At 36.9% G+C, this 12,193-nt stretch overlaps 1 protein-coding gene across 2 annotated transcripts; it reads right to left on the reverse strand.

Annotated features, from left to right (window-relative positions):
• Positions 1–415: 415 nt before the first annotated feature.
• LOC139149233 (uncharacterized) lies at positions 416–9,727 on the reverse strand. Of its 2 annotated transcripts, XR_011556087.1 has the most exons (5): positions 9,385–9,727; positions 6,120–6,335; positions 4,036–4,242; positions 658–2,867; positions 416–614 (listed from the first exon to the last, which is right to left on the reverse strand). XR_011556087.1 is itself a non-coding variant. In XM_070720847.1 (4 exons), the coding sequence occupies exons 1-4, from the start codon at positions 9,661–9,663 to the stop codon at positions 2,664–2,666; spliced, it is 906 nt and encodes a 301-aa protein (XP_070576948.1). In that variant the 5' UTR covers positions 9,664–9,727; the 3' UTR covers positions 416–2,663. The 2 variants fall into 2 exon arrangements, 1 of the variants encoding a protein (XP_070576948.1); XM_070720847.1 differs by having other exon boundaries at positions 416–2,867.
• Between the last annotated feature and the right edge of the window lie 2,466 nt (positions 9,728–12,193).

A 12,193-nucleotide genomic window follows, 5' to 3' on the forward strand; every position in this document is an offset into this window, starting at 1 on the left:
ATCTAAGTTGGGTTATCCCTAGGGACCTGTATACCAAATAACAAAGCTGTCTGTCCAGCGGTTATGAAGGAGAAGATTTTTTACCAAAAACACCTTTTTTGGCATTAATTTGCCTATTTTCAACAATATCAAAAAATTAAAAAAATAGTTTCTCAAAATCATATTTTGCATCTACACAACAAATATCAAATCAGTAAGTACTGCGGTTCTCAAGATATTTGAGTGGACGGACGCCTCACAAACGGATATACATACATACATACATACATACATACATACATACATACATACATACATACAGACTGACGACGGACGCCGGACGGATACCCATCCCAATAGCTTCTATAGACTATAGTCTACAGTAGCTAAAAATTATAACTGTACAGGCTGATGACAAAAAGAATAGCACTTTACATCACTTGAAATCTGTTATATTATTTATTCATCAATTTCAACTTCAACATTTACAATTCAAAAGAAACATATTTCTGGGTCTAAGTTTTTAATGTTTAATCTATACATAGTATCAGCTCAACCATTTCATCGTCACAAAAATATTTTACAATACAATATAAAAGAGACTGTGGACAGCACACAACTAAATACAGGGAATCCTCCGTTTGCTCCTAGGAAAATATCATATCAACATATCCCAACAAAGTATGTACAGTTTCAATTTTTAGGTGAGGTACAATTTTATTTGTTGCATTTGCATAGCCATAAACCTTGAGTTCTCTCCATCAAATAAGAACATTACACAATATCCTTGCGGATATCGTCCCATGGTAAAACAAAACTCACCGACCTCTATTCCCATGCTCTGAATGAAAATTGAAACTTTGATAGCGGATACATCAGACTACTAAATTATGACTATAAATTCCTTTAAAAGAAGATAAATTGCTGGTCAGTAGGTTGCCAAAGTTTCTGTAAACGTTTTTTGAACAACAAACATTGAAACAAAAATCCTAACAGTGATTGAGTGTAAAGTACATATGCAGGATCAACTGCGGTACAATAATGGCAGAGAGTTAACACCCTCCCCATTGAATGCACTAAGTTTTGCTTGACGTACACATTTTAATTATCCACTGCCTTTAAAAGGTTGTTGCAAGATTTGAAGCTCAAAATTTGCATAGGCTCACTTAACTATCCACACACAGAAAACTCTTGCTTTTTATTCTGTCTACAAAGCTGTGCCCTGAAAAATAAACATCTATTATTTACTTGAGTTTAAAGGGACAAAGTCACTCTTTTTTGACCCTTTTGTAATATCAAAGAAACATGGAATACTTGCATAGAGTTACTCAGTGTACAAAGTGATGATGGTACATGACTGTAAAAGTGTCAACGATTACCACTTTAGTGAGTGCAAACAGATGATTAGGTTTGTGATCGCCAGACAAATGGAATTTCCCTATTCCGCCTTGCTTTCCAATGACAAGTGAACATTGCCACAATTTAATGGAATACTGCTATCCCTATCTGTATGTAAGGCACCACCAATTTAGATTTCTTTATAAAGGCTGGCATGAACAATGTATGTTCAGCTTTATTTTTGGTATAGACTGTAAAATGTTTTACCGAATATTTCATCTTGTCTGGCTGCAAGCAGAGTTGAGGTTGTGCACAGTTGACCAGTATTTAAGCATGTTTCAAGAAGTTAAAACAATACAAACTATTTTTCATCTCAAACAAAATTTACAAAACAAGCTCAAAAAAGAGTGATTTTGTCCCTTTAAGCACCTGAGACTTCTAATTTAAAATATACAGATGAACTTGACATTTTTCCATTACAAATCCTACATTTGATCTACTTGTACATTATGCTTTTTTCACAAATCACTCCACATAATGAACTTCAAAGTATCCAAGAAGGCTGAATACCCACATTGTGTGGTTGAAATCAGTGGAGACAGCATTGCTGTCATCGGTTCACATCACACTGACAAGAACTTCAGAGAAGATAAATTTTACAAACACTCCGTGTGAATCACAGAAATGAACACACCATTTGTACATGGATTTTTTTTCAGAATAGTAGGCCTATTCACACTTTGATTCATTGTTGAATTAGAAGTATAATATCACAGATCCGTCTGGTAGCACACACTCTATACATTTACTGATCAAAGCAAACAGCTTTTAAAACTGCAAACACATAAGGAGGCAACGTCAAAAGGTTACTACTAGAGAAACAACTTTTTCACTTTTGACCTGAAAAACTTTCTATCCATCACATCATTTAACCTTAACAACAGAATTAAACTGAATTAAATAAATAAAAAAACAGAAATGCATATTTTCATTTGAAACTCAGTTGAGGGTGTTTTTTTGTTGATTCATCTTTGACTGAAAGTGCCTCCAATGCTTTATTTGACATAAAATAAGCCTGAAAGTAGCTTTACCTAGCGTATTCCTCCATGTTCAGGTGGAATGGGCTAGGTTTGGGTTAAAGCTAGAGGAGTTGAGTTGTGTATCCGACATTTCACTTTTGACTTCGCTCAAATCAAAATTGCTCATTTTTATCCCCAAAACAGATATAGCACCATGATCTTTAAACTTGATGGCAACTGTTTTTCAAAATCCTGCATTCATATATTCACAGTTTTTCAGGCATGCACTTGTAGCTCCTCTTTCATACACGGAATCTTTCACAGTTTTCAGGCCTTCTCGGAAGATTCCTTTCTCTGCCAAAATGAGGCATGACTGACAGTCCACTGGTTTTTCCTAGCAGTTTCACGGATGAAAAATGGCATCTCTTTTTCCTTGACTAACACAAAGTTTGTGTCGAAGAATTCCTTCAGCGTCTCAATTGCGATGACCTCTCGCCCATCATCATCCACATAGCCACCTATCCAGTGTTTCTGAAAATTAATGCGGGGTGTATAAAACAAATTCAGAAAATATAATCAAGCTGATTGACCACACAGCAGTTTTCATCCAACAACACATCATCACTGTTCCAAGTTTTATAACACTAAATACTTGATGATATGTATCAGTGTGCCCTCTAACAAACATGCATTTCCCGAAACTTTGTAGCAATTTGAGGTATTATGGAAATATTTTCCATGTAAACCAAAATTTGCTTCCATCCTGGTGTGTCATAATGGTTTAGAGGGCACACTGGTGTGTATCATGATGAAATTTTAATTTAGTCATCAGTATTTTTACTGGTTTCCTTGTGATCTCATACTAATTTGTCATAACTTATTGACGAAAAATGCTACATTTTTCTGAAACTTTTTTCTGAAATTTACAAAGTTGAAATCTTTCACATATTTAATGTCCTCAGGTTGGCAAAGAATGTTTTCATCTTCCATTGAAAATGCTGAAATTTGTCTGTTTTTGTGTATGCATGTATGTGTGTGTATATTTTCAATACACATACTTAAAGGCCCAATAGCTGTATCTTTTAGCATTGTTTTTGTGATTTTACTTCCAAACTAAAACAAGTTCGTGGGAATGTACTCATTGAGGGATGTTTATGCAAGTGGAATAATTTGTCCAGAGGGACTGCATGTGCAATTTTGAGCACGATAAATAATAAATGTTTGCCCAAACATAAAATGGCGCCCTCAAACAAATAAAGCAAAAAGCACTGCATCGTGCATATAGTCATTGGAATCTTCACAGAAACAACAGAGTAGTAAAATGTAATGCATAGTGCTGAATGTTTTCCACTGGGACATCATATGCTTGGTTTTCTTTGCAATATTACCAGTTTTTGAAAATGGTGGGAAATCAAAATAACGGTTAAAATTTGAATTTTCTTGTCCAATTTTTCAGTAGTAAAGGACTATAAAGAAAACCACAGAAAATAGAAAGCCTTTTCAGGTCAACAATTTTCAAGAGTTACAGCTACAGGGGCTTTAAATAGATGAAAATACAGCATGAAATATTTCTAAATTCTCATCATGCCGAAACATCAACCAATCAGACCAGTATTTTATTCTTTATGGATATCAGAATCTGCAACAGTAACATACAGGTATACTCAACTTACTACAAAACAGTTACTTTCATACAAACCTTTGGAGTGAACGCTTCCGAGAAAGAGTATGGTGATAATATGACAAGGAGACCTCCTGGTGCAACGAGGGACTCACAACGGCTCAGAAAATCAAAGGGATTGTAAAGTCTACAAATGAGATTGGCTGCCACTACACATCCAAACTGTCCGATATCTAAAGGTAAGTTGCACGCATCTCCTTGTTGAAATATACAACGACTTCTGTCCTGTGAAATGAAATTGTACATTTTATTAGTGTCAAAGCAAAGCTACCGGAGAAAATGGGTTTAAATTTTGGCTCTGTACTAGACATGCTGTATTGATAACATGGAGGATTACTTGTCATTTCAATTTGTATACTTTCCCTTTGAAGGTTATTTGAATAGTTTTATGGTCCCTTTTAAAGGATGACGATGAGAAAAATATTCCTAAAAATTCACAAATGGAAATTTTACTCTAATTTAAAGAAATCTGGGTCAGGGTATCCCTAGGGTATACATCAATTAAACATTAGACCAATGGGAAATGTACTCTTACAGCTTGTGATTTTTACATTTATTCAGCTCAGCTGCATATTTTTGGAATTTGTACATTCATTTTACCAAAATCCAGTTTGCAACCCATAATAATACTTTGCACCAAATTCCAAGATGATATATGTGGATGATCCCAAGTTTTTGCACTGGACAATCAGACAGACAGAAATACCAACATGCATACATACAGACTGACATACAGAAATGCATATCCATATTCTACAATACGTTCTGATTGCATCACATGTATGGCAAAGGGGAAGTAACATGACATCAAAACAGGTTCCACAATCAGCATCATTCAAGGTAAGCGATTTACCAAGTCCAAGACACAAATAGAAAATGACAAAACATAGGGCCAAAGTCCCTGAAGCTACTATAGACATGGATACAAAATTAAGTATTTCCTGACTGTATGAAATTATCTCACTAAGGTCATCCTAGGGACTTGCAAACCAAATATTAAAGCTGTCTGACCAGCAGTTTTGAAAAAACAAGCGACCCAACAGTTGACAGAGCTCTGCTGTGTTATGTAGAGAATAACTTTTTGAGACACATGTATTGATGAAGAAGGTGGATATCTTTGATAGCTCATTTCAGGATGGCCTGACCAAAAATGGCAAAATTAGCTGCAAAAATACAAAATTGATGATTTCATCATAATTTCAATACGGTATATTACATTAAGATAAAGCCTAGGAACCTGTATACTAAATATCAAAGCTATCAGATGAGTAACTTTTGAGAAACAGATATTTTGACCAAAAATGGCAAAAATTTACCCAAAAATACAAAAGTTGAAAATTTCATTAAATTTCAATATATCATACTAAGACAACCCCTAGGAACCTGTATACCAAATATCAAAGGCATCAGTTTTTGAGAAACACTTTTTTTGACCAAAAATGGCAAAAATTGCACTTAAAATACAAAATTGCACATTTCCTCATATATTCAATATATCATATTTAGTTTATCTGTAGGAACCTGTATACCAAATATCAAAGCTGTCATACAAGTGCTTTTGATGAAATAAAGTTTTGACCAAAAATGACAAAAAAATTCCTTAAAAATACAGATTTGCATATTTCATAACAATTTGAACAAATCTAACTTGGTTTATCCCTAGGGACTTGTATACCAAATAACAAAGCTGTCCGACCAGCGGTTATGAAGAAGAAGATTTTTTACCAAAAACGCCTTTTTTGGCACTAATTTGCATATTTTCAACAATATCAAAAAATTAAAAAAAAGTTTCTCAAAATCATATTTTTCATCTACACAACAAATATCAAATCAGTAAGTACTGCGGTTCTCAAGATATTTGAGTGGACGGACGCCTCACAAACGGACATACATACATACATACATACATACATACATACAGACTGACGCCAGACGGATACCCATCCCAATAGCTTCTGTAGACTATAGTCTATAGTAGCTAAAAACAGTAAGATCATCTTCAATGACTGCTTAGTGGAGGCAAAAATTGGGATTTATGCAAGCTACAACATAAACCTGTTAATTTTTAAAGATAAAGGCATAGAAAGAAAAAGTATACTTACAATATCTGCTGGTACAAGAGCTTTGAGTTGAGTTGTCAGGTGACCTTGGTCTACTACTTCATAATCCATGTGTCCATCTTCCCTTATCTGATTACATGCATCCACAAAATTTTGACTGTAGTCCACTCCAACAACCTGTTCAAATTTTCGAGCTAACTCGAATGAAGTCCTTCCTACAGCACAACCAATGTCAAGAGCTCGGCTTGGAACGCCTTCCTGTTGAGCAATCGGGACAAGAAAAGGAAGCATTAAAGTGGAATTGGGAACAGAAAAATTAATTAGCTTCAGGACGTCACATACGCAGCAAATATACAGTGGTAAAATTGGAAGTATTGTCATTTTCTGATTTCAAATATTTAGAATCTTTCTACGTTCACTTATAATATAGAGGTCAACATACTATAAATACTTCATGAAATGTAATTATTTGTAAATCCTACATTGTTTGGATATTAAAATACATATTTGGCTATGCTCATTTTATGTACTGTGACTATGCATTGCTTTGGGTCATTGTGAAGTTGTGATTGCTGCTTGATTTGTTCAGACATGACACAGTGGCAGTGTTTGTAACACAACAATGCATAGAGATAGGATATACAGCAGACAGGCAGTCACACAATGCAAGTTTTCCAACCTGAGATTTGAAAGGATGAAAAAGAATATCAACATAGAAATATAGTCATTCATATCCAAGTCTTGGACCTTGGCTTGGTTACTGTGTACCATACGCTTCCTCTGAAGGAAGTGTAGCGTACACTGTAACCCAGCAAATGTTCTAGACAATTATCTTATCCTCTGACAATAATCATGTTTGATGCCAAGCTACTTGGGAATGCTATATACTTTTGCATCAAAGAAAACTTAACCCACACACCCTGGTCCTTCAAGTACCATCACAGGTTGTACTTACTGAGAAACAACACTATTTATAGGTTTCGATAGAGGAGATAGTAATATAATATTAAAGAAAAGGAACTGGTTACAACAAAGTATGAGTCCTGTGTCAAAGTGGTTCACTGTCGCAAAATGTACAAGAACATTTAAATCAGATGAAAAGAAACTTACATTTGATCTTTGTATTGCACTGCTATGACCTAGTCAGTTGTGACAAATGCCAGTATGAATCACTGGTAATAGTATACTTTCTCGTTGGTGTGACCTGCCTTGAACATTCTGGTTTCTTATGAAATGTTATGGTCTCTTTGTTCAATAACCATTGCTTTTGTTTTGAGGAGTGAGAATCTCTCTGTTTGTTTTATTTGTTTTTACTTTATATTTGACTTTAGGATTTTTCATCATTTTCTCTCTCAGTTCAATATCAATATGAGTGTTCCTGAGCATGTGAAATGTCATCTGTGACATTCATCTCTGACAATCGAAAACCCAGCTTTTAACCAATATCATGCTTGTATTGCAAGACAGCATATACAGCATGGATAAGATTGTGAGATCTGCAGTGCATTGACAATATTCTTTGAAAGTGTAAGTCACGGTGATAGAGGGACATGTGTATGCCTATCAAGTTCATGTACTCACATGTCCATGCCATACTGGGACAAGCCTTAGTGTCAACAAAGTAACTGATAGAAAAAAAAGAACATTTTACCCCTTGCATTGTTGTAGCTAAGAACTTTATATTGACAATTTCATGGAAGTAAACGTGACAACCAGCAAGGTAAGGTTTGCCAATGGATGGCTTGATCTTTCTATGCTGAAAGGCTGGCACAGAAGCATTGTGCATCTTTCAAACAAATGACCCACCACTGCACAAGGGAGACAGCGTCCTAAGTTCTATAACCTCAATTGTTTCAGCTAGAGCTGGTTTGAATTTCAAACTTTTCTTTTATTGGCTTGACGTTAATCAGTGGAAATGTCTGTGAGACGATGAAAACTAGTTATATATGACATTTTCACTCTGATTTAAGTTATCCTGCTGATGACGCGCCTGCACTTTTTCTTGATTGGAACTGAAGTATACCAGAACCTGAGCCATCTTATAAGAGTCACGTCACCTCAAACCATTCCCCTCCCCTTATCGCAAACTGGTAAAGCTGAAAATAACCAACCACTGCCCTAGAAGTTTTTATTATCCCAAGACTTAAGTTTAGAAAGTGTACAAATTTCAAGCAAATGACATCTTGCGAATGACATCACACAATTCCACACAACGCACCAGTTGTAGCCTAAATCATCTTTCTCCCAAGTTGTAGCTATTCCTGTGGTTTGTCTATGGAGCCTGGTAGAAAGAGGATTAAGTAGTCATATGTGTAGGGGGACAGTGTTCCATGAGTGCCCCACACTCATGGGTCAATGATTACTTTTGCAGGCACAATAATCGTTTTTTCTTTTTTCTAATTCTATAATGTCGGTTTTGTACAAGAATAAATGGTTAATGGTTAATCAAAATGTCTTGACACAGTAATGCTTCTAAGATGCATGTAAAAACAATAACGATGGTTTTTAAGACGAGTTGTACTGTTAGTGGTCTTAGTATGATGTGGTACTAGGGAGCGAGGTGGCCAGGTACAAAGCGGTTTTGCGACAAAGTTGTATGATGTGACCTGTTTTTGGTGTGAAGTGCCTGGACACTTAGGTTAAGGGCTGTAGGCAATGGTTGTTCACTTATGCCGTGGGTCAGGTGTGACCAAAGTGGAGACATGCATTCTTGTGTTTTAAATTCAATATAATTTATTTTTCTAAGAAACTAGAATAGAGGCTAGAGCATATACAATATTTCTGTCACTTCAGCATCACTTCCTCACTCTCAAGACACATGATTTTTTCATAACACGAACGTTGCAACTCGAGCAAGGCTAAGAGACAATATTATTTTCACTCTGCATCCCCCCCCCCCCCCCCCCTCATTTTTGAACATTCCTTCCGGAATTCTACCGGCCCATCCCTTACATAATGGTAATATGGCTACCTGAAAGTAGCAAGTAGAAGGTATCCCGGATGTACGTAGGGACGAGAGTGTATTTCTCCTAGCATGCTTCCTACCTCCATGCTCCTAGAGAGGCCTACTCTTGTACTCATATAGTGTTGGGCCAGTTGCTTGACTAGCCGATCGAAGGCCGAAGGGCCTTGAGCACCTGTCCACTTATTCCAGTTCTACCAAAAAGCAATATTGCGCATTTTGCATCCACAATGCAACGCTCGGTGAAGGTTGATATATTAATCGAACAACTTCGGTCTGTTTTTCGAATTCCTTGATGTAGAAACGGATCTGTTGGCTCACATCGAAAAAACTAAGGTTTCTCACCTTTGGCTGAAATGTTGCCATACACTCCTCTGCAACACGACGAGGGAAATCGAGTGCCTCCTTGGGACCGAAATCCCAACGGAGAACTTCGGCGGGACTGCCGTAGTGGAAAACTAGATATTCGTTCAACATCTTCTGGGTCTCGTACACATTGTCCCGATGTTTCCTATCCTTTTCGTAGTTCAGCAGTTTGTATGTACAGTAAACAGACACACCTGCACTCGCTGCAAAAGCTGCAGCAACAAAATAGTGACGGTTGTCCCACAAGAAGTCTGCCATAGCGTCGATCTGTACGTGCCGGTATATTAGATCATCGAAACCATGTGTTACATTTATTTGACCTTCATGTAGGGTTAAAAATTTGCATAAATCAAGGGACGGTTCCATTTCCAACTTGGGGAGACAGACCCCCTTCCATTCAGAAATACACTGAAAAGTCTCACTGGATATGACGTCACATGGTCAAATAGGACTAAAATTTTCATACGTTAAACGAGAATTGTTTAAATTGCGGAAAACATTTACTCTATTACTATTATTTTTGTTATTCTCTGGCCAGAATTAGTCTACATAAATTTGACTTTCACACATAAATTTCATAGGAGGTACGTATAAATGAAGGTTACTTGCTGTCGGTTGTTAATAACAGAAACAATGACTTCTATATTTCTAATTTTTTGTGAAAAAAAAACCGCCCAATAGTTATGATATGGGTACCTCACGTGTTTAAAAGTAACAATATTGATAATGGCAGATTTTGTAGCAACTGCCAGTAAATTAGAAATACGTTGAGAAAAATGGGTGTTCGCCTTTCCCTTTTTGATAAACACTGTGATCTCGTTGGAATACATCGTACGTTACCCTCAGATTCTACCCAGCCCACGTGAGTCAGCAATTTTTCATAAAAGTAGGCCCCTTATAAGTTATATGTATAAGAAATGAATAATCGTGCCAATTTATCTTGAAAGCTATTGAATAAGACTCATATTTTGAAACGGTTACTATATCCCACCATAGTTTTAAATGGGTTCTGGTACCGAGTCTTTTGTGAGAATTTCAAGAAAATGACAGTGTTACAACGCCATTTAGAATTGGCTATAGACCATGTCATAGGGTATGCATCTAGCGTAAAGCAGTCAACGTTAGTGGCGCTGTGCTATCAGTTTTCGCAGGCATCCCCATTGCGTGTTGCTCACAATTGAAGCTACGACGAAAACGGATGTATACGGAACACAAACGCAACATTTGACAGACTGAGAGCAAAACCCCAGTCCCGGCCCCAGTCTCTATCGTTGAAAAGTAAATGGTGTGCAGAAATCCTATTTGAATTGATCTAAATAAAAAGAGGCTTGAAATGTATCGCGATGGAAAATTGTACAGATTTTGTACTCTGAAAATTCAATGTAGACTGTCAGAAATGAGATCACAGATAAAAACTTGGTGATACTCCCACCCGCCATTTAAAATAATGTAACGCGTTTAGGGCGGGTGAAGGACAACAAGAAATCCGCTCATCCTGTAAAATCAACATAGTATTGTATGTATGAATTGATCTGGGAATGAATCTGTGCAAATTTTTACAAATTACAGGCCGAGTCCCCCCCCCCCCCTCTCTCTCTCTCTCTCTCTCTCTCTCTCTCTCTCTCTCTCTCTCTCTCTCTCTCTCTCTCCCACACCGGTCTGGGTAATGTGATTGAAAGAGTGATTTTATTACTACAGTCGAATTCTAAATTACACCTGAACAAGCGTATTCCTTCTAATTCTTTCTGTTGCCACGGTGAAATCATCGCTCATTGTATGGACAAACATCTTGATGTGTGTATTTTGAATCCACTGAACTGAATACATATACATAAATGTTTCTGCGAAGTATCCAGCCAACGGGATCTCTGGTGTAACTAGGCTGGTTACAGAAATGAGAATGTGCGGTGCTTTGCTGGCTGCCAGTACCAACCAGGTCATCACAATGGTGACTCCGTCTGAGATTTACAAGTCCATGAAGAGAGTCTATCCACAGGGAAAAGGTTTGTTCTAGTCTTATCATTGTTTTAAAGTTGAGGGCAAGGGAGGCTTACATCAGCAAATTGACTACATTTTTACGATGCAAAACTTTTGGAGAGACTTTGGTCGGTTGGCGCGTCCTGGTAGAGCCCACACCTAAAACAACCACAACGATTAGGCAGTAAGACTGCGATTTTATGGAACTGCTGAGGAGGAACATTGAGTACCGAAAATCAGAAGACTGACACCTTTCGTCACAACAAATAAGAGATTGACGAGACTTTTTCTAGTAATGAGGGTGAGGACGTGGGGCTAAGCCATGAAGTTTGGGAGATATATCCTAAATCAGAGTCAGAAAATGTTTTGAGAAACGAAGTGCAATATTCCACCGCAGCGTGACTTATATCGGATTATGCGCCCGTCACTATGCCAACGGACTTGTAAGGAGTCAACACACTAGCTGCTTATATAAAGGACGATCCTGTCAGTGATACATTAAAAATAATAATATTATGACGTGCTATTTGTACCTCGATGTTGTCAATCATAGGTTATTGATTAACATTCCATCTCAAGAGCTAGGGTTTGAAAAAGTACAATCTGTTGATATCAGTCAGACAACACATAGAAACTTCCATCATATTACAAAGAGATAGGTGACAAAGAACGATTTGGCTTTCAGTATGTTCCTTTCTCAGTTCAAAATTAATCTGCAGTGTTGATGGCGACGAGCATTGGGAGTATGCAATAATGTGAATCACCTGACATTGTCTTATATGGTCTATTTCGATCATATCTGACATTTGTG

This window comes from Ptychodera flava, chromosome 14 (assembly GCF_041260155.1).
Source record: "Ptychodera flava strain L36383 chromosome 14, AS_Pfla_20210202, whole genome shotgun sequence".
Classification (NCBI taxonomy): Eukaryota; Metazoa; Hemichordata; class Enteropneusta; family Ptychoderidae; genus Ptychodera; species Ptychodera flava.